At 43.4% G+C, this 26517-nt stretch overlaps 1 protein-coding gene across 20 annotated transcripts in view; it reads right to left on the bottom strand.

The window, feature by feature from the left end:
- Nucleotides 1-26517, bottom strand: part of PCBP3 (poly(rC) binding protein 3) — a gene marked incomplete at both ends in the record, with an annotated part of 81923 nt that overhangs the window by 54533 nt on the left and 873 nt on the right. The window contains 2 exons of one of the 20 annotated variants that reach the window (XM_081885453.1): nt 13039-13079; nt 16166-16218. The exons of 14 other annotated variants lie outside the window; for them this stretch is intronic. Coding sequence is in view for 1 of the 6 variants with exons in the window: in XM_081885467.1 (XP_081741593.1) it covers nt 16166-16298 (133 nt within the window). Of the gene's footprint in view, nt 1-7796; nt 7937-13038; nt 13080-15517; nt 15600-15830; nt 15913-16165; nt 16350-26517 lie in introns of those variants that run through there. 5 more of the 20 variants (XM_081885450.1, XM_081885452.1, XM_081885467.1 and 2 more) reach the window with 5 other exon arrangements.

Raw genomic sequence — 26517 nt, 5'->3', positions numbered from 1 at the left:
CAAAGACTTCAAAATACTTCCTAGCAGCCCTCAACAACTTGTAGGGTCCAGAGGCTAAGAAAACCACAGACCTCCTATTGTGCCGGTAAAGGAAGATGACAGCAGCCAGGTCCTCTTTCACCTGAACAAGGGAAGACAGACAACATTCACAGCTCAACAGACTTGGGGACACTTCTTGACCCCATTGTTTTCAATGGCTTTGTCTAATCTAAAATTGGCTATGAACAGAATCTGCAGTCAAAACTATACGTTATCCTTTAAGTTTCTTGACTTAAAAATATAGGTTGGCGGAGTCAGTGTGAGAGGTTGTTTAACCTTTTTCTCCACCACCTTTTGTCTCAAAATTGTCTTCAAGATACTGCTCCCAGTCCCCCCACCCCCCGGACAGAAGACATATCTTTCTGCACAAGTGAGAAAGCAGGTGTGTGTGTGGGGGGGTATGCTTTTGAGTTAGGAAAGAGTGATTGCATGCCGTCAGTGTCCGTGTGTCCTACTTTACAGAGAATAGCTGTCCATTGAAGGCAAAGGTCTGCAAGAGACCCAGAGCACAGTCCTTTATTGGAGAGGCACCCTCCTGTCGATGGACTGCCTGGCCCTGAATCGGGTCCTGGAATCTGCCCATCTACAGAGCACATGGGCAGGCGCACAGGTCAACTGGTCAGTTGTCACAATCTTTCCCAGTAAGATGATATTCACTGCATTTCTGATCAAATTATAACAATTATATCCAGGTTTATACTATACAGTGGTACCTTGGGTTACAAACACTTCAAGTTACAGACTCCACCAACCCAGAAGTAGTACCTTGGGTTAAGAACTTTGTCCCAGGATGAGAACAGAAATTGTGCTCCGGCGGCAGCGGGAGGCCCCATTAGCTAAAGTGGTGCTTCAGGTTAAGAATGGACCGGAATGAATTAAGTTTGTAACCAGAGGTACCACTGTACATATAAACCAGCAGGTGCACATTTTAGGCAAATGTAAGTCTTCTTTTTTTGTGATGCATTTGTAAGTGGCTACCTTAAAGCTAATATTATTTAAGCTGTCTTTCCCTGCCGCTGGGTTTCTACTTTCAATCATCACCTCCATTTCTGTTTTTTAGTTTAGCTTCATTGTTCCTGTATTGTTACTGTCCAGTTTGGCCCTCCTCCCACTGGAAACTGTGTGTGAATAATAAAATATGAATAAAGTATGCAGTAAATCATATGTTCTTTAAGTTATTGTATTTTTCTGGGTTTTTGCAACAGAAACCTTGTAAACAGAATTGTTACAACAGAAGTTTTTGCCATTACTATTCCTACCATTTCTGTCTCAGTTGAAACCATGAGCCTATTGTGCTGGGTGCCATATACAGAAACCCAGATGAGGGAGCGAATAAGTAGACAGCAGAAGGCAAAAGCAGTGAGCAAAAGCCAGGCTATTCAATCCTAAATTTAGAACCAAAACATACCTTCCTGTCTGTATTGCAGACAACTTGGTGCTCTTCCTGCCTGCGGTTTTCACATATTGCACCTCAGAGGATGAATGATCACAATGAAAACCCCACCACAAGTGATGGTGTTCTGCAAACCCTTCCTCAACTCTAGCAGAAGAGTTGGTGCAGTACTCTTCAGTGTTACAGAGAAATTCAGCTGCTTGTAGGAAGTGTTGAACAAATAGGAAATTGTCTTTGTTTTTTATTTTACTTTTCTCAAGCAATGCAAGATACAAAACAAGCCCTCCTCTGAAAGTAAGGTACCTTCTGCACACAGAAGGGAGGTTCAGATCCAAGCCCAAACATATAACTGCATGCCTGAAAGTAGGCTAGGCCATGCTGATAGGAATGCCCAACCTAAGTCATCATTATCTGCCCAGATTTTAATGAGAATCTAAAGTTACATCTGTTAGAACCATTGATGCAGACAGACATTGTTCTCTCCATGAGGCTCTCTCCACTCAATAAGACCTGCTTCACTGCTGGTCTCATAGTTGCTTAGTTTGCTAGCTGTGCTCATCCTTTATGTTCTTCCTTGAAAGAGCAGGAAGAAGGAAGGGAAGGTGTTTGAATGGGTGTAGGAAGTCACATGCAAGCTCAAGAGACTCAGGTTTCCCATGCTGTACAGTACAAGGTGTCTCCTGTGGAATTGTTAAATGTTCTGCAATTATCCATGTGCAGCGGTACCTTGGGTTACATATGCTTCAGCTTACAGACTCCGCTAACCCAGAAATATTACCTCGGGTTAAGAACTTTGCTTCAGGATGAGAACAGAAATCATGCAGCGGCAGCAGGAGGCCCCATTAGCTAAAGTGGTGCTTCAGGTTAAGAACAGTTTCAGGTTAAGAACAGACCTCTGGAATGAATTAAGCTCTTAACCCGAGGTACCACTGTATATCTTAAGACATAAGAGTTAAATATATATCATGGAACTTCTCTCCCATTTATAAGTGCTGTGTGAATAACCATTCTGCACTGCTTATCACCTCCTAGGTCTTCATCTGCTGAAACGGTACCTAAAGTCATTCTCCTTATATGTGACACGATGCCACTGCTTTCGTATTAATGAAATAGAAGAGCCAATGACCTCCACATCTGGGATTCTCCCTCTGTTCACTCAGCCTGAATCCATTCATCGCTCTTGTTTTAATCCCACAGGCAATATCTTCCAAATAATCGGCCTTCGTTTTCAATCTCTTGATCTAGCCGTGTCCCTCAAATCCTCTCATTCCAAGAGCAAAGCAATCTTAATGGCCCCATTTCATGCCTTGTTTGTTTTTAATCTTTTAAAAATGTACAGTATTTGAATGCAAGTTCTATGTAAATGTAATAAAGATTAGTGTGACTCTGCATTTCAGAATGCAAAGCATTTATTTATGCAAAAGGGGGTGGTGTATATACAGAATATTTCCCTCCAGTGACCTGGATATTTGCATGGATAATAAAATGAATATCTATTTTTTTTTTTATGTCAGCAGTTTAAAATATCCACAGGTGGAAGGGGGTGGGCATGATTTTCACAGATTCCTCTTTCCGCGTCCAGTGCCTTCCCCTCTCCCTTGGGTGCGAGCTGGATCTGAGCTCCTTCCACAAACAGAAGAATCCTTTCATCAATAGAAGGGTGTGTCTAGATCTAATGCAATCTCTGGTTACCCCCCTCTTTTGCATATCATTTAAATGTAAATAAACCTTATCCAGTCAGAAAAGCCTTATCCTTTGGAAAGCGCTGTTGAGACTCTTAAAAGAGTTTTTTGAAGTAGTGTGACCACACTTTAGCTTTTTATTCTAATAATATAAATAGATTATTTTAGTGCTAGTAGTGGACATATGAAGTCAGATTATTTGTCCACATAGCCCAGTGGTGTCTAATTTGGCTGGCAGCAGCTCTCCAAAATACCCAGCACCTGCCACCTGAAATCCGTTAACTGGAGTTGGAACCTGGACTGCAGGGTCATCGATGGTGGGTGAGAAAGACACAGTGGTAGGAACTGGATGAACCAGAATGGGAAAATAGAAGTCCAGCATCCTTGGGCTTTGCTGAGTTCTAGTCCTTTAAGAATGCTGAAACATGTCTAGGCACGAGTCTAATTTCAGCTGGTTACCTATTCCAGGGGACTGGAGCTGGAACAATAAAAACTTGGTTTCTACTACATGTTAAACACACCTCTGGGGCATGCAGTACTCTCAGCAGTGCCCTGTCTGAGGAGTATAGTTTCCAGGATAGGGATTGAAATTTGGTTGACCGGAGCAATTGATAGATGATTGGCATGACTGACATGAGGAAGAGTCAGTCAACCCCTTTGTTTTCTGTAGAGTTGAAGGTGATAGAACGAAGAAGGAGCGATGGCTGGAACACTGGGTGAATCCATATACAATTTGAAACAGCAGCAGATTAAATAAAAAGATTAAAAGCCAAGCAGAAAAACTCAGAAACCAAAGACAAACTGAAATACACACACACACGCACACACTTTTAAACATCCAGAGCAAACTGCTTGGGGATGCCATCAAGAAAGGATGGGTTCAATATCATCAGTATGTAGATGGTCCACCATTCAGATTCTAGGGTTAAGCCCTCCCAGAGGCATCCAGTGAGCTTCAAGACTGAATAGGGACCTGGACCTGCAATGCATTGAGGTAATGCTGATAACTAAGTTCACCATCCAAATACTCTTGGCGTTGGCCTGGGGCGATCGGCTTGGGTTGAGGCCTCCCCCTGACCCTACCAGCTTCCACAAGTGAGCAAACAGAAGCACCACCAGCAGCCAGCAGAAGTTCCTGAAACGGAGGGGCCTTTTGAGGGAGGGGCTAAGGCAGCCCAGTGCGGTCACTGCCAGCCTCCCAACTTTCTGCCCCAATTGGTTTGTGTCGTGGGGCTATGGACGCAGTGCTCCATTAAGCCGCATTGGGGTTAGGATTTCACCCTGAGCAACAGATTATCACAAATGGGATCATAAAGGCTGGAAGATACTAAATAACAAAATCCAAGTGTGAGGGGCTGCAATACTATAGCCCTTTACTTGGGAGCAATCTTCATTGAACATAACGGGGCTCAGACACCCAGCAGTGATGCACCAGATCAGAATTGCTGTTTAGGGAAACTCTGTTGAACTTATAAGATATATAAATAAAAGTAAAACGGAGACATCTAATTCGTGTTAGGTTTGCTCATGAAATGATCTTATTGCTATTGTTTGCCAGTAAGGATTATGGATCTCAGAAATCTTTCTCTCCTCTTCAGTATCCGAAGCCTCATAAACTGAGCACACTCCATTCTGACCTTGACAGCAAGCTCTAAAACTGTCAGTCTAGATCTGTTTTCACTTCACCTAAATCTCAGCCTGAATTAAAATCAAGATAAGGGTTTTGTTTTGTTTTTTAAAAAAGAATCTTATTATATGGGAGCAATCCAAAGCACAGTTAAGTCTCTTTAATGCCTATTGATATAAGTGAGTTTAATTCTGTGTGGGATTGTGGTCTTTGTTCCTGGGTAACACAGATTTTTGCTAAAAAGGTAAAATCCACACTGAATGCTCTCGTTTGTCTTGCAAGGCTGCTGCAAAGACTAGAGCAAGGCAGCGGCATTCGTGCTGTGTTAGGACTGCTCAGCAGACGGAGTCGACTGTGCTCAGTACAGAGGGACAATTTCCTCCTGAAATTGCCACTTGTGAGGAGAGCCAGGATGATCTCCCCTGCACTTTCAGGCCACTGGATCATTCCTTTCAGGATTCTTACCTATATTTCTGAGCAACTTACTAGTTCTCTACAAACTGTGATTATTTTTACATACACTTAAGTCATTCTACACCCTAGAAATGCATGACACATGCAAAGTCACAACTTTCCTTCCTGAAAGAGAACTGGTGTGTCACAGGGAGGTGGGGGAGGCATCATGCGCCCCATGCGCACAGAACTGCTATCATTGCAGAAGTACAAAATGAAAATAAATGCAGTAACTGGGTTTTTTTGTTTCCTTTAACCTTACATATTCAAGAGTGGGCTTCTCTATATTTCCGGATGTCATCCTCCATATGCCCTCTTCAGAAACCAGAAATGACACTTATGTGTCTTGTTTGTCAAATTAGTCTCATGTATACTTAACAGTCTTTTAAAATGATCTAAATATAAATGGACTGTTATTTGTGTCCGAGTATTCATGCACATATATCTATATATGTATGCATACAGGCATATATACACAATGTGCTTACATTCCTTATTTCTTTCCCTTGGCTTGGACAGTACACTGTGTTTATAATACCTGACAAAAGCAAATGATCAAAACTTGTTTTACAGAAATAATTAGCACTAACTATTCAAGGCTGCACTGACTGACTCTTGAACATATGTTGTAGCATTGATTTTTGTGAACAATCAGTGAAGCCTCATCAACATAATTACACTCTGTAGTGAGAAAATGCAAAAATCATGGATTTCTCCTTTTTGGCAGTTTTATAATGTGAATATAGTTCATAGGTGTTCTCTAACTCTAGAAAATCCTCCCTCTTGTGAATTCATAAAGTCATTGCCTACACGGTGGAGAATGAAAAGGGAAGCAGAAAAACACATTCCATGCTACAAAGTGATGCACATTTCACATTTTATTCTATTTAGACAACAAATTTTCATATCTGGGTTTCCATTAAGAAATAATAAGGAAGCCATTTTCCTTCCCAGTAATTCAGAAAACATGCGGTTTCACCTCTGCAGTAGTCCTTACACACTTTTGGACACACACACAGCTTTTTCTAAATAAAAGACTTGCCAAATATTCATTTTGTTCTTGGGTTTTAAATACTAAGCACACTTATTAGGAAATAAGCACCATTGAGCTCAATAGGACACACTTCTGAGTTAATACGCTCAGGATTACAGTGTATGTTTCTGGTTTCATTGGGGTCGGGGGGGGACTGCAGCATAAGTATACCATCTCTTAATTTTACAAAAATAGGCAATGTTCAGCACAGTTTACAATTCAGAATAAAATTCTTTAAATTTTTATGCTTGTAAACATCTTAAGGCAGTAATATGAAGCTCACTTACTAAGGAGAAAGCACCCGTGAGCTCAGCGAGACTTACTTCTGAGTAAACGTGCTTAGAATTGCACTGCATGTTTTTCCTGTACCATTTACCATTTGATGTGAAATTTGGGGAGCTGTACTTCAAATATTTATTTCACTGTAATCTAAAACGTTAGGTTCGTATTAGAAATGCCATGGAAATTCTACCACATTTTTTACCTGTATGACAATGAAGATTCAATATTATTTGTGTGACATTCTTCTGATAGTATTATTATTTATGAATATTGAAATGCTTTTTTGTTTTGTGGTATATGATTCATTTTAGGATAATTATAGCACATTAATTAATTCCAGAATAGAAATATTACATGCAATGGATTTGTGAAATTTAACATAATATCTGTGAAGTTATTTAACATTGGGATCTGTATAACTCACATTTCACATTTATATTTTATTTAATGCAGCTTTATGATATATTAAAAGAAATGTTAGATATCAAAGTGGAATCAAAACCCTAATGCATTTTAATTTACATTACACTGTTCTTATGGACTAAACTAAAACTGATATTAATTTATATTCCCCCCTCCAAAAAAATCTGACTTTAAGAGAAGGAATAAGAGATTCGATCATATAATGTCATGTGTACATTAGATAAAATATTAAAAGAAATATTGGATTCCATCTAAACTGTAAGATGTATTGTTTTCTTTGCTGCGTCTTAATTTTACCAAAATTGTGAGTATTCTAGAGCATTCTAGAGCATTCTAGAGCATTCTAGAGCATAATGACACACTGAGAAAGTATTTATTTAAGTTTAATCATCATACTGTATTATTGGATGATCACTATTACATCAAGGTATTTGATGCAATTCTGCCTATAGTAGTAAACAAGCACATCTGAGTAAAAACAATGTCTGGAGATTCTCTTAAAAGACACCCCAATCCATTGGTTTTCCCTTGGTTTTCTTTCAAACAGAAAACATTCCATCCATTCTGCTCCTTTTAGATTCCCTGTCAAGAGCATTCCTGAGACGTCACATGCAAAGGAATCCTATGCAGATTTACTCAGAATTAAGTCCCACTGTGTTCAGTGGAGCTTCCTCCCAGGTCTGCGTGCAGAGGATCGCAACCCCTTGAATACAGATCTGATATACTTTAGGGCTCCTTCGTCTCACTTGCTATCTATCATTGTCTTTATGCACCTCACTAACACACACTGGGGTAGGAGATGGGTTGGAGGGTCTTTAGAATGGCTGTTGCACACCACCAAAACAATATTTTAAATCTCCTTACCTCTAAAAAAGCAGCTTTGGAAATGATTTAGTTTGCTGTGGGTTTCAAACAGATGGTCACTCTTTCCACGTTGAGAAAAGATGAAAAATGCGAATGGGTAAAATTACAGTGTTATCTTGTTCAAATGCATAGAGGTCTAAACCCTCATTGGCCTCTGGATGGAAATCATGTGACATGGGATGAAGTGCATGTGACCTATTTTCTCCCAAATCCTTTGGTTTCCTTGAAATGGGATGCAACCAACAGTGATGTTTGCGTAATTCTGATGACATTTTTTTTTTCAAATAAAAAGAAGCCACTGAGCCAATCGGTTGCCCTCAGGCCACAAGGCTTCACAGACAGGAGTTCCCTGTGACTGGGGAGATGGATCCAGCAATTAGCCAAATATTACTCCTTCACCATTTGGAGTCCTATTTCTGTTTAATTTTAAGTAACAGATAGAGAACAAACAATTTTGATGAATATATGCACATTCATCTGAATTGTGCAACATCAGTGTAATTCTCGTTAAATCGCATGGCTTGTCTAGTGGTGTTGTGTACCACTCAATATAGCTTACTGTAGTGACCTAGTTATTTAACTGTTTCCACTCCGGCAAATCTATCTTGCTAATGTAAAGATGACATATGCAGATTGAAAATGGACACCATTCTAAGTATAATTTCAAAGTTACTATTTCTAGAAGTTTCTTTTTGGATGCTTCCCAAAGGATTTCAAGGCATTGAAACCAATGAACTGAATATATTATTTCTGGTCACACTGTTGATAGGTAAGCTTGATGTATTTTCTGAACCAGGAAAAACAGTTATTATTGTTACTTATCTTGGCGCTGTACAGCTTTGCTAGATTTTTGTGGGTTCTGCTGCATTTTTAATGATTTTATTGTGTTTCTTTTAAAATTGTATCCTGCTCTGAGAGCCCTGTTACGGGACAGTTTTTCTATTGTTTCAATGTGTTGGAAATTCTTTATTCAGAAGGTATGATATAATTCTACTATTACTATTCTATAATATAAATAGTAATGTGCCCCCACTTTACTGTTTGCAAGTGTAGCATGTTAGATGACAATCTGCTTTTCACCGAGAAAACCGATGCTAAAGACCATCCACTCTGTAGGTCGCTCTCATCCCCACTGCATAAAAAGGATTCCTTTGTTTACTTTGTGCCAATGTACATATCTGTCCTGTTCACAGTGACCGTTTTTTGTTTGTTTGCTTGTCAATGTCAGCTACCTTTTCTTCTGAATTGATTCCTGGACTCATTACGCTTCGTGAGCAGAAGCTGCAGTTTTGCATACAGCTATTTAGCCCACTTTGAGGCTGGATAGCAGAGAGCAGCAAGCCCACTCAAGTGAGGGATCAGGGCCATTGGCCATTGCAGCTAGTTCTTTGGTTTCAACACGAGCAAGATTGCCTCTCCTTGGTGATTCCACTCCACTGCAATAATATCAACGAGCTGAACCTGAGAGATCCAAGTGGCAGGAACCAGGTACTTTGGGGCCATCCTGGAAACATGTAATCTGTGACTATGCTAAACGCTGCACTTCATTCATTCTCCTGAGTTCAGACATAACCAGAATGGGTGGAGCAATGGCAGGTGGCAGCCAAGCCATTTCTGCAATGTAGAATCAGCCAAGTGCAAACAGGATCCCAAACCAAATGGTTCTGATACATGTTACGGGTTGCCAGAATGTTTCTCAGTTTCTTTTTCCCATTTCATGAAAATAAGTCTATTCGAGTGATGTAAAGCATTAGCCAGAAACTCAAGGAATGTCCAAGAACACCAAAGTACATTGTGGCACTCCCCAAATCAGGACCATTGATGGTGTGGCATTCCCGGAGCTCCCAGAACTGATTCAGATGCGCTCTAATGTGGAAATAGCAATCAACTCAATTGTTTAGAACAAATGTAACAAAATGGCAGGATCCCATACTATAACTGCCCTGATTTTCTTGCCCTGATTTTCTTCAAGCACAAGTGTCTTGGTCCCAACCATACTGTATATATACTGTGTGTGTGTGTGTGTGTGTGTGTGTGTGTGTGTATGTTGCATCCTTTTGTTTTGTGGCAGAGTAGTAAAGAATGGAATTGTTAGATAAATGCCATTCCTTATCGAGGCAACAAAAGGATACATCAAAACATTTTGCAAGGTTGGAAACAAGAACGGGTTTTTATCTTGTTCAGGCTTGAAACCTAGGATGGTAATTAGCTAACACAACCCATCACTGCGAGGATTTGTGCCATCTGCAGATCTGCTCGAGAGGGTTAAGGGGCTAAGAAATTCCAGGGGTCTCAGGGCAAGGAAAGAGAGAGAGATTGTTCAACTGCACAAGCCGAAATCCTTGAACTGAAACTGTTCACTTCTGCAGGTCTGTTCTGCCTGCCTGTGCTCAGCCACAATGGTCTTCCCACTAGTTCTATCTATAATGGTTAAGTAGTGCAGTGATGATTTTATTTGTTCAACTAGGAGCCATAACAAATATTTTCTAAAAATCAGAGTTTGACCCTTAATGTCCTGGCTGCAAGCGCAAATAGGAAAACATGCGATGCAACATACTTTTCCTTGTCCAATAGGAAAAGGTGCCCAAACTCCCATGGTGAAAAAAAATCAAAATATGATAACAGGACAGAGATTAAGAAGAGAGGCAAAGGTCTTCTCAGTCTGGTAGATGAATTGAAAAGAGGTTGTTGTATTCAATGTGACATTCCTGAATTTCAATATGAAAACTGAATTATGTTTCTTTCTAAACGATTAAGTGCTAATTTTCTTAACAGGCTTGCTACTGAGTATACTATGAAATATGAAAAGTAATTGCTGATGTGAGAACACATATGCTAGAGAGACAACAACTGTGCAATCAATAGAGATTTTCCATTGCCACCCTTTGCTTGGAAACAATGCGGGGTTATCAATTGTACACAGTCAGGAGCCTGAAAGGATAAACTGCAGTACTTTCCAGCTCAGAATCTGTGTTGTCCTTCATTGAAAGGCATTTGGCTAAATCAAGCTCCAAGTAATCAACTAAATAATTATATAAGATGGCAAAATCATTGTACTCTCCTCCCTCAATAGCAGGCCAGCTGGATTAGAGGATCAAAACAAGCACTCTTTAAATTAAAACCACTGTGAAATTCAAGAAGAGAATAAGGTAATGTTGGAGGGTCATTAAAATATTTACTTCAGGACACAGTTCATTAGCACATGTGGCATTAGGCTTTGAATTACTGAACAGACCCTGTTGATACATTTCAAAAACGGACCACAACTGTCTCTGAGAAAGCTTTCCCACAAAATTTTTTTGCATGTGAATGGAGCTCTCTCTGGATATAGTACATATAAACCTAAGTGTCCGGCCAAACCAGACCAAAGGCCTAGCTGGTCCAGCATCCTGTTCATCACACAGTGGTGGACCACATGCTCGTGGGATGCACAATTCCCGCCCCCCAATACCCCAATGCAGATCATTTATAAGCAAGTTTAAAAGTACAGGTCTCAATACTGATCCTTTGGGGGACTACTTCCAGCACTCCATTGTGAGAACTGCCCAATTACTTCTACTCTCTGATTCCTGTTTATTGATCGATAATAATACAATGACCGCTCTCCACATCAAATGGAGGGCGCCCTTTGCGAGCAGCACCCCCGATGCTACGTGACACCCAGCCGAGCACTCCTGGACTGCCTCCCCAAGTTGCAAACCTTGAGGTTCCCGCCAAACCTCAGTTCAAAGAACCAATTGCGACTGGGAAGGCGTAGCTAGGGGAGCAGGCCAAGAAAGGGTAGGGTCTTAAAAGGGGGGGAGCCTGCATGGGGGTTCTCAGTCAGCTCCAGAGCTTCACCCGCCCTACCCTCCTTTCGTTTAGGCCTTTTATTGCAGGTTAACTTCTTCTTTATACAGGCGCTGCTACGGTCTTACGATGGTTGCTGTTGAAGGACCAGGAAGGAATTTCTCTGCATTGGCAGGTTTTGCCTTCCCTGTAGCAAAACATCACAACTTTGGCAGTTTCAGGCCTTGGTCGGAATCCTTTAATCCATCTTCCCTAAATGGGGGGGGGGGGCTGAAGCAGTGACACGCCCCCCCCCCGCGGTGGCGATCCCAGGGTTCCTTGTTAAAGGGGCTGTGTTGAGGGGAGTCACTGGCCATACACTGAAAGGTTGTCAGTGCACTCCCCTGTGTTGCGGTGAAATGGGGGGTGGGCTCTCTGCTTAAACATACGTCTTCCAGAGCCAGCCCTCTGCGCCCCAGATCCCCGGCTGGGGTCTGGGAGGGATAAACACCCAATGCCTAAGCCAAGGTCTTCCTACATTTGAAAGTTCAATAAAGTTGTGGCCAATTTTAATCCCATAACACATTGTCACGAGTCATTATTCCACCCGGGTGTCGTCTGGGGTCGGTGTTGGGGGGGGGATATCTGCCTGGGCATGCAATTCGTTTTATCTTGTAATCTTACTCAGGAATCTTTGGTGAAGGACTTTAAAGGTAAAGGGACCCCTGACCATTAGGTCTAGTCGTGGCCGACTCTAGTTGTGGCGCTCATCTTACTTTACTGGCCGAGGGAGCCGGTGTACAGCTTCCGGGTCATGTGGCCAGCATGACTAAGCTGCTTCTGGCGAACCAGAGCAGCGCACGGAAACACCGTTTACCTTCCCGCCGGAGCAGTGCCTATTTATCTACTTGCACTTTGTGGTTTCAAACTGCTAGGTTGGCAGGAGGAAGGACTTTATTATAAGCTTTTTGAAAGTCTAAGTACATAATGTTTTCTAGAACATCCCATTCATATGCTCATTGACACTAGAAACTAGAAGGAAGAAGCAGCTGGAGAGAATGACTCATGGTTTCAGTTGTCTCTATACAAATGCACAGAGCATGGGAAACAAGACAGACAAATTGGAGCTTTTAATACAGGGTGGCAAATATGACCTGGTAGGCATTACTGAAATCTGGTGGGATAAGAATCATGACTGGAATGCAGGAATTGAGGGGTATAACCTGCTCAAAAGGAATAAACCAAACAGGAAGAGAGCAGGAGGAGTATTATATGTAAAGGATATGTACACTTGTGAAGAATCCATGACCTGGAGCATCGAAAGCAGTATATGGGTAAAAACTGTTGGAGAGAGAAACAACAGTGACCTTACTGTGAGTGTCTGCTATAGAGTTCCAAGCCAGACTGAAGACTTGGATGATGCCTTCCTAGAGCACATTACCAGACATTCAAAAAAGAGAGGTATAGTACTCACAGCAGACTTCAGCTTCCCTGTTATCTGGTGGAACTCAAACTCTGTAAAAGAAAAAGTAAGGTCCTTAAAGGTGAAATGTTGAAGGCCCAAATGCAGACAGTTTCAAGAAGAAAAGAAAGGTGGGGTGCATATAACAGTCTACCTGTGAGCACTGATAAAATGATGATGAGATAACTAAGACCCAACATGGGTTTCTCAAAAATAAGCGATGCCAGGCCAATCTCATTTCTTTTTTTGATGGAGTTACAAGCTTGGTAGATCAGGGGGAATGCTGTGGACATAGTGTATCTTGACTTCAGTAAGACTTTTGACAAAGTCCCCCATGGTATTCATGTGAGGAAGCTGGTGATATGTGGGTTGAATGAGGTAACTGTTAGGCGGATTTGACTGACTGAACCCAAAGAGTACTCATTAATGGTTTCTCATCATACTGAGGAAAAGTGATAAGTGGGGTGGTGCAGGGTTTTGTCCTGGGCCTGTTGTTGTTCAACATCTTTATAAATGAAGCAATTGAGGGGGTGCTCATCCAATGTTCAGATGACACCAAAGTGGGAGGGGGTACCTCGTGCTGCAGAAGACAGAATCGGGATTCAAAATGACTTTAACAAACTGGAGAACTGGGCACAAGCTAACAAAATAAATTCCAATAGGGACAAGTGTAAAGTACTGCAGCTGTACAAATATAAGATGGAGGACACCTGGCTTACCAGTGGTACATGTGAAAAGGATCTAGGGAACAACAAGCTTAGCACAAGTCAACAGTGTGATGCAGCAGCAAAAAAAGGCTAATGCTATTCTCAGCTGCATCAACAGAAGTATATGTCCAGATCAAGGTAAGTAATAGTACCACTCTATTCTGCCTTGGTCAGGCCACACCTGGAGTCCTGTGTCCAGTTCTGGGCATCACAATTGAAGAAGGATGTTGACAAGCTGGAACATGTGCAGAGGAGGGTGACCAAGATGATCAAGGGTCTGGAAACCAAGCCTGATTAGGAATGGTTGAAGGAGCTGGGTATGTTTAGCCTGGGAAAGAGGAGACTCAGAGGAGATATGGAAGCCATCTTCAGATATCTCAAGGGCTGCTCCATGGAAGGTGGAGCCAGCTTGTTTTCTCCTGCTCTGGAGGGTAGGACCTGAACCAATGCCTTCAAGTACAGTGGTACCTCGGGTTAAGTATTTAATTCGTTCCGGAGGTCCGTTCTTAACCTGAAGCTGTTCTTAACCTGAAGCACCACTCCTGCTGCCGCCGTGCCGCCAAAGGACAATTTCTGTTCTCACCCTGAAGCAAAGTTCTTAACCTGAAGCCCTATTTCTGGGTTAGTGGAGTCTGTAACCTGAAGCGTCTGTAACCCGAGGTACCACTGTAACAAGAAAGGAAATTCCAACTAAACAACAGGAAAAACTTTCTGTCAGTAAGAGCTGTTTAACAGTGGAACAAACTCCCTCAGAAGAGATTAGTCTTTGGAGCTTTTAAACAGAGGCTGGATAGCCATCTGTCTTGGAGGTTTTAGTTGAGATTCCTGCATTTCAGAGGTTGGGCTAGATGACCCTTGGGGTCCCTCCCTACTCTTTGAGTCTATGATTCCATGATTTTAAGTTTAAAGACAGAACTGGGGGATGAGAGATACGTCTCCAATCCATGCCTGTCATTTTGTGGCCTTTCAGCATTTTAAAAAATATTTATTTTTTAATTCCATTTGATTACTCTCCTGGCAACTGAGCGCTCCCTTGCTGTCCTGCAAAAGTGTTCAGATAGACCTGCAAAATCATAGTGAACACTAGTAAAATACTACAATACTAGTCCTCCCTCCTGCGGCAAAACCCCGTCATTTTCTTCTTCTTGGAAGGATGTGTTCTTGCACTCCCTTCCTCTCCTGCAGTAAAACACTGAGGATCTTTTAAAAATCAAGTAGGCAAAAGGCTGTCTTCTCCTCCCACCCATATAATACATACAAGGCGGCGAAATGCCATGTTCCTGGAGCTGGGTTGTGGCTGGCAATTTTACAACCCTGAGAATAAAATGCAGGACTTCTTGGACGTCAGGAAGGGTTCATACTGTGATGCTGGAATGCTTTCAGTTTATCGGGGCCTTCTGACTAAAAAGCATGTAGCATCCTGTATATGTAATCAATAGCAATAGGCTTGCCTTTTGGAATGCATATTCAAAACATCATATGGCATATGGTTCGTGACATTTTATTGCCACGCAGGCTGAGACAGGATGAATCTCGCTAGCCACAGAAAACGTCAGAGATGTCCTCCTCCACATGAATTTCCTCTTTGCCCCCAGCAAGGTTGACGCGTGTTCCACATTGGGAGGGATATTGTTTTCTGACTAATTATTTCAGAAGGGCGTGAAGAGGAAGCAGCAAACAATGGGGAGAATGAGAACAAATGTCCGGGATCTCTGTTTCCCTAGGCCACAAAACCACAGAAACAAATCTAATTCCTAAATCAATACAATTAACTATTGGCTCACCTTCAAGTTCATATTAAGCAGAAGGGTCAAATTAAGACATTAACTGGTTATCAATGGATTGCTTATATCCCCCTCCTCTCTGGACAATTAACCAGGGTTCAAAGCACATGCACTCCACTGTTTCCATTAGGGGGCGTTATTGAGCTCACTTAAAAAAATGCCTCACCCTGAACACCTCCCTTGTTCTCTTCGAATGGCAATGGCACCCATTGAGTTCCAGCAAGTTCTGGCTGGAAAAAAGCCCCAATTATGCCTCATGCACCACATCTAGAAATACCTCGAGCAACTGGGGAGCACCGTAATGGCCGCTTACCCAGTCTCCAGGTGGACAGCAGTTGTAGCTCGTCACGTCAGGCCCTCAACTCCACAGAGGTCTCTCCAAAAGTCTTCTCCATTGTGCAGCCAGTGGCTGGGGAATTCCCCCAGTCGGCCACAAAGGGGAGCAGGATCCCCAAGTTTTGAATCAGCCAATCAGTGACCAGAGGGCCCAGCTATCTAGGCCGGGTGCACCTGAATTTGGGGTTGCAGTCAGCAGAAGAACCATGCTGTGGTTATTTTGCATGCTAACGTTTTCTTCCCTGCACTGCATAACAGACCTTGTGATGGTTCATTAATGGTTGCTGTATTCAGAGCCAGGAATGAGTTTACCTGCAAACAGATTGGCCCCATTTGAAGGTTTGTCTTCCTCATAAGCAACAGTCAGCGGTAGAGCAGATGCCCACGCTGTCCAGGGCGGAGCAAGCTGCCCACGAAGGCGGAGTGAGCCGCCGATGGCAGACATTTGGCACACTGCCCGCCCGCCCGTGACTCCGAAGCCTCCCCCAAGCTGTCAAAATGAAGGGGGAAGGGGGGAATGCCACCGGCAAAGTGGCGCAGCTCCCCGCTTCCCCCGACAGCTCAGGGTTAGCTTGGGAGTCACGGGTGGGCAGCACTCCGAATGTCACCCCCCTGGGATGACACCTGGTAGGAATCACTCCCACCGCACCCCCCTTCCTCTGCCACTGGCAACAAGTTTGGGCACATAAGAGATTCCATTGGGTGGAATCCTTAGTCTAATATCGGGTCGGGGTAAACTGGTGCATTGCCCCTATCCTGAACAGGTGTGATTGCAGGGTACCCTGTTAGAGGGGAGTCTCTGTCCAGAAGCCAAGCGGGGAGGGGGGGCAGATGGGCTGTTGCCTCGGGGGACCACCTACATGGAACTGCGTCTCGAGGAGGCCTCCTAATCCCAGGCACAACCCTGCTGAAGTGCCAGCCCTCCATCTGGAGGCTGAACCCAGTGCCTGAGACAAAAAGCTTGCCTACAACTGCAATCAATAAAAGGCGTGGCCAATTTTAAATCCCAGAGCACTGTATTGTGCAGTGTGTCCCACCTATCATTGTCGAGGCCTCTATTCCCTGGGGTGCAAGTGGGGCATCACTGCAACTGGGTCTGCAATACAGTATTATAATTGCTGAGAAATAATGCTGTATCTAATTATGCTAGAACCTGATGCAAAAGGAATACAAGAATATTCCACGCCGCGAAAGGCCATAGAACCTTTAAATTTTGCACATTTTGTTTGGGTTATCTTTTCAGATATTTGCTACTGTGTGAAACGCTGCACTGGTAGATTGTTGCAGATGGGCTTCAGACAATGAAACCAAGGTGGGAGAATCAGAAGTCAGTGATATATTAAAAAAAAAATAATAATTCATTTTTCTTTTTCATTCATTACACATCCATCGCACAGTGGAATTCATCGAAAATACAATCTGAAAGAAAGTCAGGTGTGCAGTGCATGCTGGGCTGAAAATATCACTGTGTCTTTTTGCAGTTTGCCTAGTTTCACGGATGAAAGGAACAAAGCGTTACTATATGTGAGTTACTGGCCAAACCAAACAATCTGGTCTTGCTAGGCAATAAAAGAAAAGATGAGATCAGACCATTTGGGGGCAAATCCTGTGATACTCTTTCTACATCACTATGGCTACACTGCTGCTATTAATATTTTGTCAGAAATATGTATGGACAGAAAATATATGAACAGAAAATCTAATATTAAAAAAAACAGCAGCATTCAGGAAAGCTTTGCCATAAGAGAAACTTTCCATGTCCCTGGTCACTTTGCTCCTAACTTTGAGGAAGAAGAAAAAGAACTCTAAAATTGCTGAACTAGAATTTATTAGCAAATTTGATTTCATTCAGGTTCGACTTCAATGAGTCCATTGATTTCTTTCATACTGGAGATATTAAACTAACACAACTCATTGTTTATCTCTTTCATGTAGATAATGCAACTCCGCCTCCTGCCAAAATCAGAAAGCGGGCTTTATGAATAGCCTGTCATTTTATATACATTAAATCTCTGGGAGCAAGTTGTGATTCCCCCCCCCTTCTTGAACAACTTAAAATCTACACTCAGATACAAGATCTCTCTGATATTGTTGGTTGTACAAAATAAAACCCTGCAGGAACCACAGCCGTATCTATTTATTTATTTCTCACTGAATGTAAAAGTGCAGCATTTGCCTGTATTCTGTGAATTCCCCACTGACTGTATCTTGCATATGGGACATTTCCTTGTCTTTCCTGGTATGGCACACTTATTTTGCTGTTGCTCCTGGCGTGCCTGGATACTTGAATTAGAGCTTTAGGAGACTGATGTATGGAAGAAGCTACCTTGGGGCAAGGGCTGGACTTAATGGTCCTCTAACCCCTCCAGCCTCCTTATTCAATGAAAGACGGGAAGACATTTGTCATTGATACTTTGCTGCATAAAAACCTCATCTTTTGGAGAAATTAACTAGGTCGGAGATACTGTGGTTCAAGAAGTAGAGCATTCTGGATCTGGCTCCATATATGTGGTTGTTAGTTATTTGGATAATAGGTTGCCTTGAGGTAACTCAGCTTCAGTCCCTGGCAAAATGAAGATACTCTGCACTTCAGGAGACAAGGAGAGAAAATGTCAAGGATTAAGATTATCTTATCTTCTTATAGAGATAAAGTGGAAAATTTAACAGAAGTGCTGACTGCCATAGGATAAGATGCTACAGAATTATTTTCAGAATTCTGAAAGAAAGGAGGAGGGAGGCTGCCAGCTAACAAAACACAGCAGATGAGCATTTCAAACCTTGGCACTCCTGCCAAGGCTGAATTTGATGGAGGCATTGGCTGAGGCTAATTACTGGAAAACCCTTTTTACGACGGTTGTCTTGGGACTGGCATGTTATGTACAAAGAGTAAAAAAAAGATAGTCACCTTTCATTGTGATATGGACCTTCTGCTCTGGAGGAACCAATAGCGGCAGCATATTATTCTGTACTAGTTTTGTAATTTGATTGTTAACACAAATCTCTCTGTATGTATCTTTGACAGTGCTGTCCACTCCGCATTATACAGTTGGTACCCAAACTGAGACAGTCTATATCTGTGGCACACAATGTATGTCTTAAGTGAACAGAACCTTTGTGTATGGCTAATGGGAATTAGCTGCATAAGTGATTCTAGATACTTTGAAATTCCCTCTGAATTTGATTCTGCCAGCTGTGGGGTCCAAGTTCCATTTCAAAAACAATAGATCAGCAGTGAAATTGAGTGTCCTGAGCTGGCAGGACACCAAAGAAAGGGAGGAGGATCCTGGTGAGGGGTGTAGTTTTGATTGGTACATATCAGGATAAGCTGAAGAGAGGGAAGGGGAGGTTGGGGACTTAAGAGGTACTCCCGGGACATGAGAGGCTGCTGCAGGGGCCAGGGGAGCCTGGGGAGGGGGACACATCACTAGAACCAGAGGTGCCCCTATCTCCAGGAACACAGCCATCTCTGAGGAGCTGGGAACAGCAAGATGTGCATCCAGGAGACTGAGGCAGGCAAGGAAACCCAGCCCAGCAGAGGACCTTAAGGTCCACAAATAACAACACTTTGGAGGTCTCGAGCCTCAGGGAGGTTAGGTTGGTTTCAACTAGGGCCAGGGCCTTTTCAGCACTGGCCCCAAGAGACAAGGGCCCTGCAGGACTTGACATCTTTCCACAGGGCCTGCAAGACAGAGCTGTTCCGCCTGGCCTTTGGTTTGGACTCCGTCTGACCCTTATGTTTCCCTTCTCTTATGGTCTTGATTTATCAGCTATTTTAAAATGAGGCTGCATTTTAAATTGCATTTTAAACTGTATTTTAAATTGGTTGTCCCCCCCTCTCGTTTTCACCTATTATGTTTTTACTGTGATTTTACCTGCCCTGAGCCCAGCTTTGGCCAGTGAGGGCGGGGTATAAATAAATTTTATTATTATTATTATTATTATTATTATTATTATTATTAGGGAATCAGGTGGAAATCACAGGGCTCATTAGCTCTGGGATGAGGTTTGTGGTCACTCAGCTGGATGAGGCTCAGGGCAGGTGAGGGTCATAGCTGCACAGCTGGTACAAACTCAGATACATCAAATAAGATTGGGTGGAAGGAAAAAAACCACAAGGCAGAAGCACTGTGTCTGCTCAACTTTCTCCGCTGCTGGAGCACAACTTGGCTGCTTTGGGGACCTCACTGGACTGTGACTTTGGGGCTGACCCTAGGTGTTCCAACCCTGGATCTTCTGCAGAGAGCAGAACCTGACTCTGCGGATTGACTTTGGACCTTGCTCAATGAATTGGACCTGGACCAATATTTGACCCTTTGGACGGTCTGCCTCCTCTCTAGTGTTGCTCTTGGGGCTGTGAGCACCATCAGGATTTACCTCTGGGTATGCTGGGGTTCAGGACAGTGAGTGGTGCTGTGGGCTTGCCGATCAGAAGGTTGGCGGTTCGAATCCCCGCGATGGGGTGAGCTCCCGTTGCTCGGTCCCTGCTCCTGCCAAGCTAGCAGTTTGAAAGCACATCAAAGTGCAAGTAGATAAATAGGTACCACTCCGATGGGAAGGTAAACGGCATTTCTGTGCACTGCTCTGGTTTGCCAGAAGTGGCTTAGTCATGCTGGCCACATGATCCGGAAGCTGTATGCCGGCTCCCTTGGCCAGTAAAGCAAGATGAGCGCCGCAACCCCAGAGTCGTCCGCGACTGGACCTAACAGTCAGGGGTCCCTTTCCCTTTCCCTATGCTGGGGTTTAGTACAGTGAGGTTGTTCAGCTTTCAGTTTTGCACATCAAGTTATGAACAATACAAATGCATTGATCATTCCTGCGACCAATTTTGATGCTTGACAGCGTGTGTGTTGTGGTCTCTGCTCTAATTCTGTATTCTTTAGTCTCAGCTTGGCTGTGAAACACTATTTATGCATCAAGAAGATACTGGCCAGCAATTGAAATTCTATGCGCAATGAGGCTTTGAACTTTTGTTTCTTAAGCCCCACTGCTATGCCTTGTGGCCAGTGAAAGCAAGGGCGGGCTGGTGTTGAAGGCAAAGGACTCAAAATCCCACTGGGCTTGCACCAGCCCTTGGGTGTTCCTAAAGGAACTCTTTGGATCCTTGTCACTGAATTCCCAAATGCAAATAGTCCAATTTTGCCATAGTCTTATAGCTCAGTAGAAGGAGTGACATTGGAAGAGGCAGCAAGCCGAGCTCTCTGTGTGACAGCCTATACCACAAAAGGAGGGCAAACAATCCTTTTCTGACCTGTGTTCCCATCCCTCTCCTTGCTGTGTATTTCACACAGACAGAGGCAATGATTTTAATGTCCCAGTGAACAAGCCATCAGAACACATCAGCCTCAAAGACCAGACTTCAGTAATGTCACATCCCCTCCTAGGCACAGCTGAGGCAAGAAAAACCAATTCAACTGCTGTGCGCTCATGTCATGAATGCATATTATTTGTTGTTTCCTTTTTTTTAAAAGAAAAAAGCATTCTTGGAGAACTAAGTAAATCTCTATACACAGCAAGCGAAAAACAAAAACAAAATACCCCTTTTATGTAGACATACCTAGGGGAAGGCACAAAGAAAGGGTGCTCTCATTCTGAAAAGCAAAGAAGACATAATAGGAAATGAGAGAGCTGAAGTCATCACGGTCTCTGCAGAAATGAGCTGAGAAAAGCTCTGTGCCCACATGAGCAGATCTGACATCCCCCCTGGCAGGGAACCTAATAAACGGAGACACTGTCCACTTGGCAAAATGAGCTCGAGTTAAAAGACTTCCAAGCTGACAACTTTGGGTATCTAATAGTATGTTTGTTAAATTAATTATTTTTTATGCTGATGATTATTCCTGCCTCAGTTCTCCCTCTAGATCCTTCCACATGGAAATTAAGAAGATTGCTGGTTCACAATCATCCCAAGGACCAAACTAGATGTGACCCAGAAGACCCAGCAGAGGGGTCTCAGTTGTTGTTTTTTTTAAGAAAAAAAAACTGTAGTAGAAACGTGATTTGAATCAGGACCATGAATCAGGGGAAGGAGTGTTTAACTCATTCTCATTTTCCTTGTTGAATTCACCCCAGGTTGCGATTTACCTAATGATGAAATTCTGAATCTGTAAGATTTCTGTGATGAGGCAAATAATAGCTTTGGGGTTCAGTAAGTTTAATGGGGGAAATGGCATTTAGTGTGGCATCACCTGCCCCTTGGAACTCCCTGCCCCTTGGAACTCCCTGCCCCTTGGAACTCCCTGCCTACTGAGATCAAGCAGGCAGCTACACAGAACTGTTTCTGGTGTCTGCCCCAGACACTCCTGTTTACAGAAGTCTACCCAGATGCTTGGGGATGTGGGTGGCACTGTGGTCTAAACGACAGAGCCTAGGGCTTGCCGATCAGAAGGTTGGCGGTTCGAATCCCCACGATGGGGTGAGCTCCCGTTGCTCGGTCCCTGCTACTGCTAACCTAGCAGTTCGAAAGCACATCAAAGTGCAAGTAGGTAAATAGGTAAATGGTGTTTCCGTGCACTGCTCTGGTTCACCAGAAGCGGCTTAGTCCTGCTGGCCACATGACCCGGAAGCTGTACGCCGGCTCCCTCGGCCAATAAAGTGAGATGAGCGCCACAACCCCAGAGTCATTCACGACAGGACCTAATGGTCAGGGGTACCTTTACCTTTACCCAGATGCTTAGAAAGTTGAAATAACTTTAATCTGTTTTAGTATTGTAACTTTGGTATGCTTTAAATTAGGTTTGGGTTGTGATTTTTTCTTGATTTTACAGCTTTATCTTTGTAAACCACTATGAGGTTTTAGAATCAAGCGATGTATATGTTTTTATGAAATAAAATAAATAATATGCCATTTCCATGAAACAGATTTACGGGAAAAACACCCAAATATATAAATGAAGAAGTTTGTTATCTAACTTGCTGGTCTAAGCTCCACTTATATGCAGGGCTACATCTTCCAAAAATCACTCCGAGGGCTCATCCAGATTTCCTTTCATGCGACATTTCTAGGCACAGGTTCAGGCTTTACAGCTCCATGTCCGAGTGTCGGTGGGTTTTTGCTTTGTTTGGTTTTTGCCCTGGTGCTTTCCTGCGAAAACCCTTTCTTCATTGCTGAAAACAGTTCTGCAGAAAACCTGGATTTCCATTTGCCCCAGTTCAGCATTAAAGAGCAGGTTTTCCTGGGGAAAGCAGCGAGGCAAAAAAAGAGAAAACAGTGCTTGGAATTTTGCATGGAGCCAAGCCTAGAAAGCTGTGCCTCTGACAACACATTGATGGGCAAGGCTGCACCTACTGATTTTCTGCGCCTGTTAAAGATACAGGAGATCATTTATTGAGAGAGAGAGAGAGAGAGAGAGAGAGAGAGAGAGAGCATCTCTCCCTTGCAGCTTGTCAGGTCTGAACATTTTTTTGAACTTCGAGAACGATGTGCTGACAGCTTTTAGAAACATCTGGGCCTGCTCTTTAGCCAGTTGTGCTTTTGTTTACTGGTGAACTCTTGTGTCTGGGAGTGAGTCACTCACCGTGCCAGGGCTCAGGAACCTTTTGCCCTCCAGATGTTGCTGGCTGGGGCTGGTGGCATTGTTGAATCTAACAACATCTGGAAGGCCAACAGTCTCCCAGATCTGCACTACATTGTAAAAAATGAACCTCTAGCATAACTAGCTCCATGTTACAGGTGCAGGACCCAGGGGAGAAGAAGAAGAAGAGTTTGGATTTGATATCCCACTTTATCACTACCCGAAGGAGTCTCAAAACGGCTAACATTCTCCTTTCCCTTCTTCCCCCACAACAAGCACTCTGTGGGGTGAGGGGGGCTGAGAGACTTCAGAGAAGTGTGACTGGCCCAAGGTCACCCAGCAGCTGCATGTGGAGGAGCGGGGAAGCGAACCCGGTTCACCAGATTACGAGTCCACCTCTCTTAACCACAACACCACGCTGGCTCTCCAGAGAGGGTTATCAGTCAAAATGAGTCAGAAGCAGATTTTCAGTCAAAGCCCGGCGGGGCCCGAGATCCAAAGAACCCACCAGAGAAAGGCAGGGGCACTGAGTCAATGTCGCCATCCAAGAGAGCACTTGCTTAGATGGCAGAGCAAGCATGGAGGCTAGGACTTTCTAGGGCCTAGTGGGTCAGGATTCGCCCATGGGGTCCTTGATACTACAGCCTTGATAAAGCTCTTGAAATCCAGAGCTCAGTTTACCAGGTTTGCAGTAAAAACCAACTGGGTGGTCAAGAGGTGAGAATCCAGAACCCAGCTGCTGGGAGCACAGTTGCCATGTGACTTGAATTGGCTTCCAGCTAATTTATAATCTGAGCATGTCCATTTCTGAAATTCATCATGCTACACACTGTCGGCACAAAAGAAAGTACCCAGTGGACGAATGGTAGACTCCCCATGCAAGATCTGCTGTAGTATTAAAAACAAACATGAGAAGCAGCTTCTGTAGATCTTCCCCTCATGGCATCTGTCATTTTGAAATAGATAACAGTGGGGCACATGTTGCAACACCACAGCATGCCAGGATTGTGCGCATTGTGTCATTTCTCCAAGCTCTCCACTGAAAGGAGAAGGAAATGCCACTTTTCTGCGATTCTTCCTTCCGCTCAGGCTGCAGTTGGCCCCAGAAGAGGACAAAAATTCAAAGCTCCAAATATAGGTCATTCCTTCAGGGGAGGAGGGAGTGCAGCTGTGGTGTAGCTGGGAAAGGCAACTGCAGCTTGGCACAGACAAGCCGGGCTGCCTCCTAGCACCGCTCAATGTCATTTGTGTGACATCATGGGAATTAGTATTCAGCACAGAGGGAAGAAATTAAAATGCACACCACAGATTTCATTCCATAGACAAATCGCCCTCTCCCAACACTCAGCCGTGGGATGAGACATATGGTTTCTGATAAACAGAGGAATGGCACAAAAGGACAGGATCATAAGACACCACAAAAGAAGACCACAATGAAACTACGCAAAACCAGATCAGGAGAATCCTTGCCTCTAACTTCAGGTGCTGTTTTTACACAAGGCTGCAGATTGCATGCTAACAGCAGAACAGATTCTGGAGAAGGAGGCTGGGAAAACCATACATTCAGAAACAAGATTAGTGATAAGCCAAGTGTGGCTGGGCTGAGGAGATGGACCTGGGGCTTTTCTTTGCAATCCGAAAACAATCTGCCAGAGCTTTTGCTATTTGGCATTTTCTGTTGCTGTTTTTAAAAGATAGCAGCTTTTTCAAGCTAGCTTTTGAGCTTGTATTTGATTGGAAATGACCATTGTAGACAGGGGGGCAACTTGACTAAAATATTGGGGGGGGGCAGGTAAGGCCTGCCCCCAGATAATTGATCACATGAGGGTGTGCACAGACCTCAGTTGAATGACAATATCCATCAACTTAGGGAATGGCCCCCTCAAATATTTTATTGGGGAGAGTCAAAGGGACCTCAAGCCCTAGGAGTTGGCTCCTAGAATTGTAGAAATGCATTTTCCTTCCTGTTCTTCATGCAACAAGCGGCTAAGGCAGAATGAGAGTGCAATACATGAGACTGGTGACCGTTGGATGTTCACTGTCTTTCACTGAGACATAAAACTGGGGAGTTGGAAGGGACCCCAAGGGACATCTAGTCCCACTCCTGCAATGCAGGGATCACAGCATCCATGACAGATGGACAGCCAACCTTTTTTTAATTAAAAAAAAAACCCAATGAAGAAGGTTTGCTGCTGTCCAAGGTAGTTTGTTCCACTGTCAGACATCTGTTATCGTCAGAAAGCTCTTCCTAATGTTTAGTTGGAATGTCATTTCTTGCCTTTTTCCTATCTGATGTGCATTATCAAAAGTTTTCTTGAAGACTTTTAGAACAAACTAGGCAGGTAAAAGTTTTGGCAAAACTTGGTTCCAAATCAACAAAGAGTCTTGTGGAGTCTTGCAGTGGCGCCATCACAACTTGCACATAACATTTGTTATTTCTGAAGATGCCACAAGACTCTGTCACTCAGTGGACTGACACAGCTGCAGAAAGTGGCTCCTAACATAACACTTTCAGCAGACAGCAAGAATGACTCATTCCTTGCAGGAGGAGGAGGCCATGGGGAATGGCTGGCTGTAGCCCAGGTAAGATCAGACGGCGAGGAGCTAGATAAAAGGCGCTCTGGTCTTGAATGGTAGACAAAGCTAGGCTTAATCAAAAACACATGGAAGCCTTTTCGTGTGCTTATTTAGGGTCTGGGATCAACTCCCTTACAACGTCACTGCAAAGACCCATAACACCACGTTGTGGTATGATAATATGATGAGGGTACTCTTTTTAAAACAAACAAGATGAATTTTAACAGGGAGAAATGTAAAGTATTGCACTTGGGCAAAAAAAAAAAAAATGAGAGGCACAAATACAAGATGGGTGACACCTGGCTTGAGAGCAGTACATGTGAAAAGGATCTAGGAGTCTTGGTTGACCACAAACTTGACATGAGCCAACGGTGTGACGCGGCAGCTAAAAAAGCCAATGCAATTCTGGGCTGCATCAATAGGAGTATAGCATCTAGATCAAGGGAAGTAATAGTGCCACTGTATTCTGCTCTGGTCAAACCTCACCTGGAGTACTGTGTCCAGTTCTGGGCACCACAGTTCAAGAAGGACACTGACAAACTGGAACGTGTCCAGAGCTGGGCAACCAAAATGGTC

The sequence above is a fragment of the Podarcis melisellensis genome, assembly GCF_964234715.1.
Source record: "Podarcis melisellensis genome assembly, chromosome: 1".
Classification (NCBI taxonomy): domain Eukaryota; kingdom Metazoa; phylum Chordata; class Lepidosauria; order Squamata; family Lacertidae; genus Podarcis; species Podarcis melisellensis.
The sequence above is the reverse complement of the archived record's forward strand: the minus strand, read 5'-3'. Positions and strand labels throughout refer to the sequence as shown.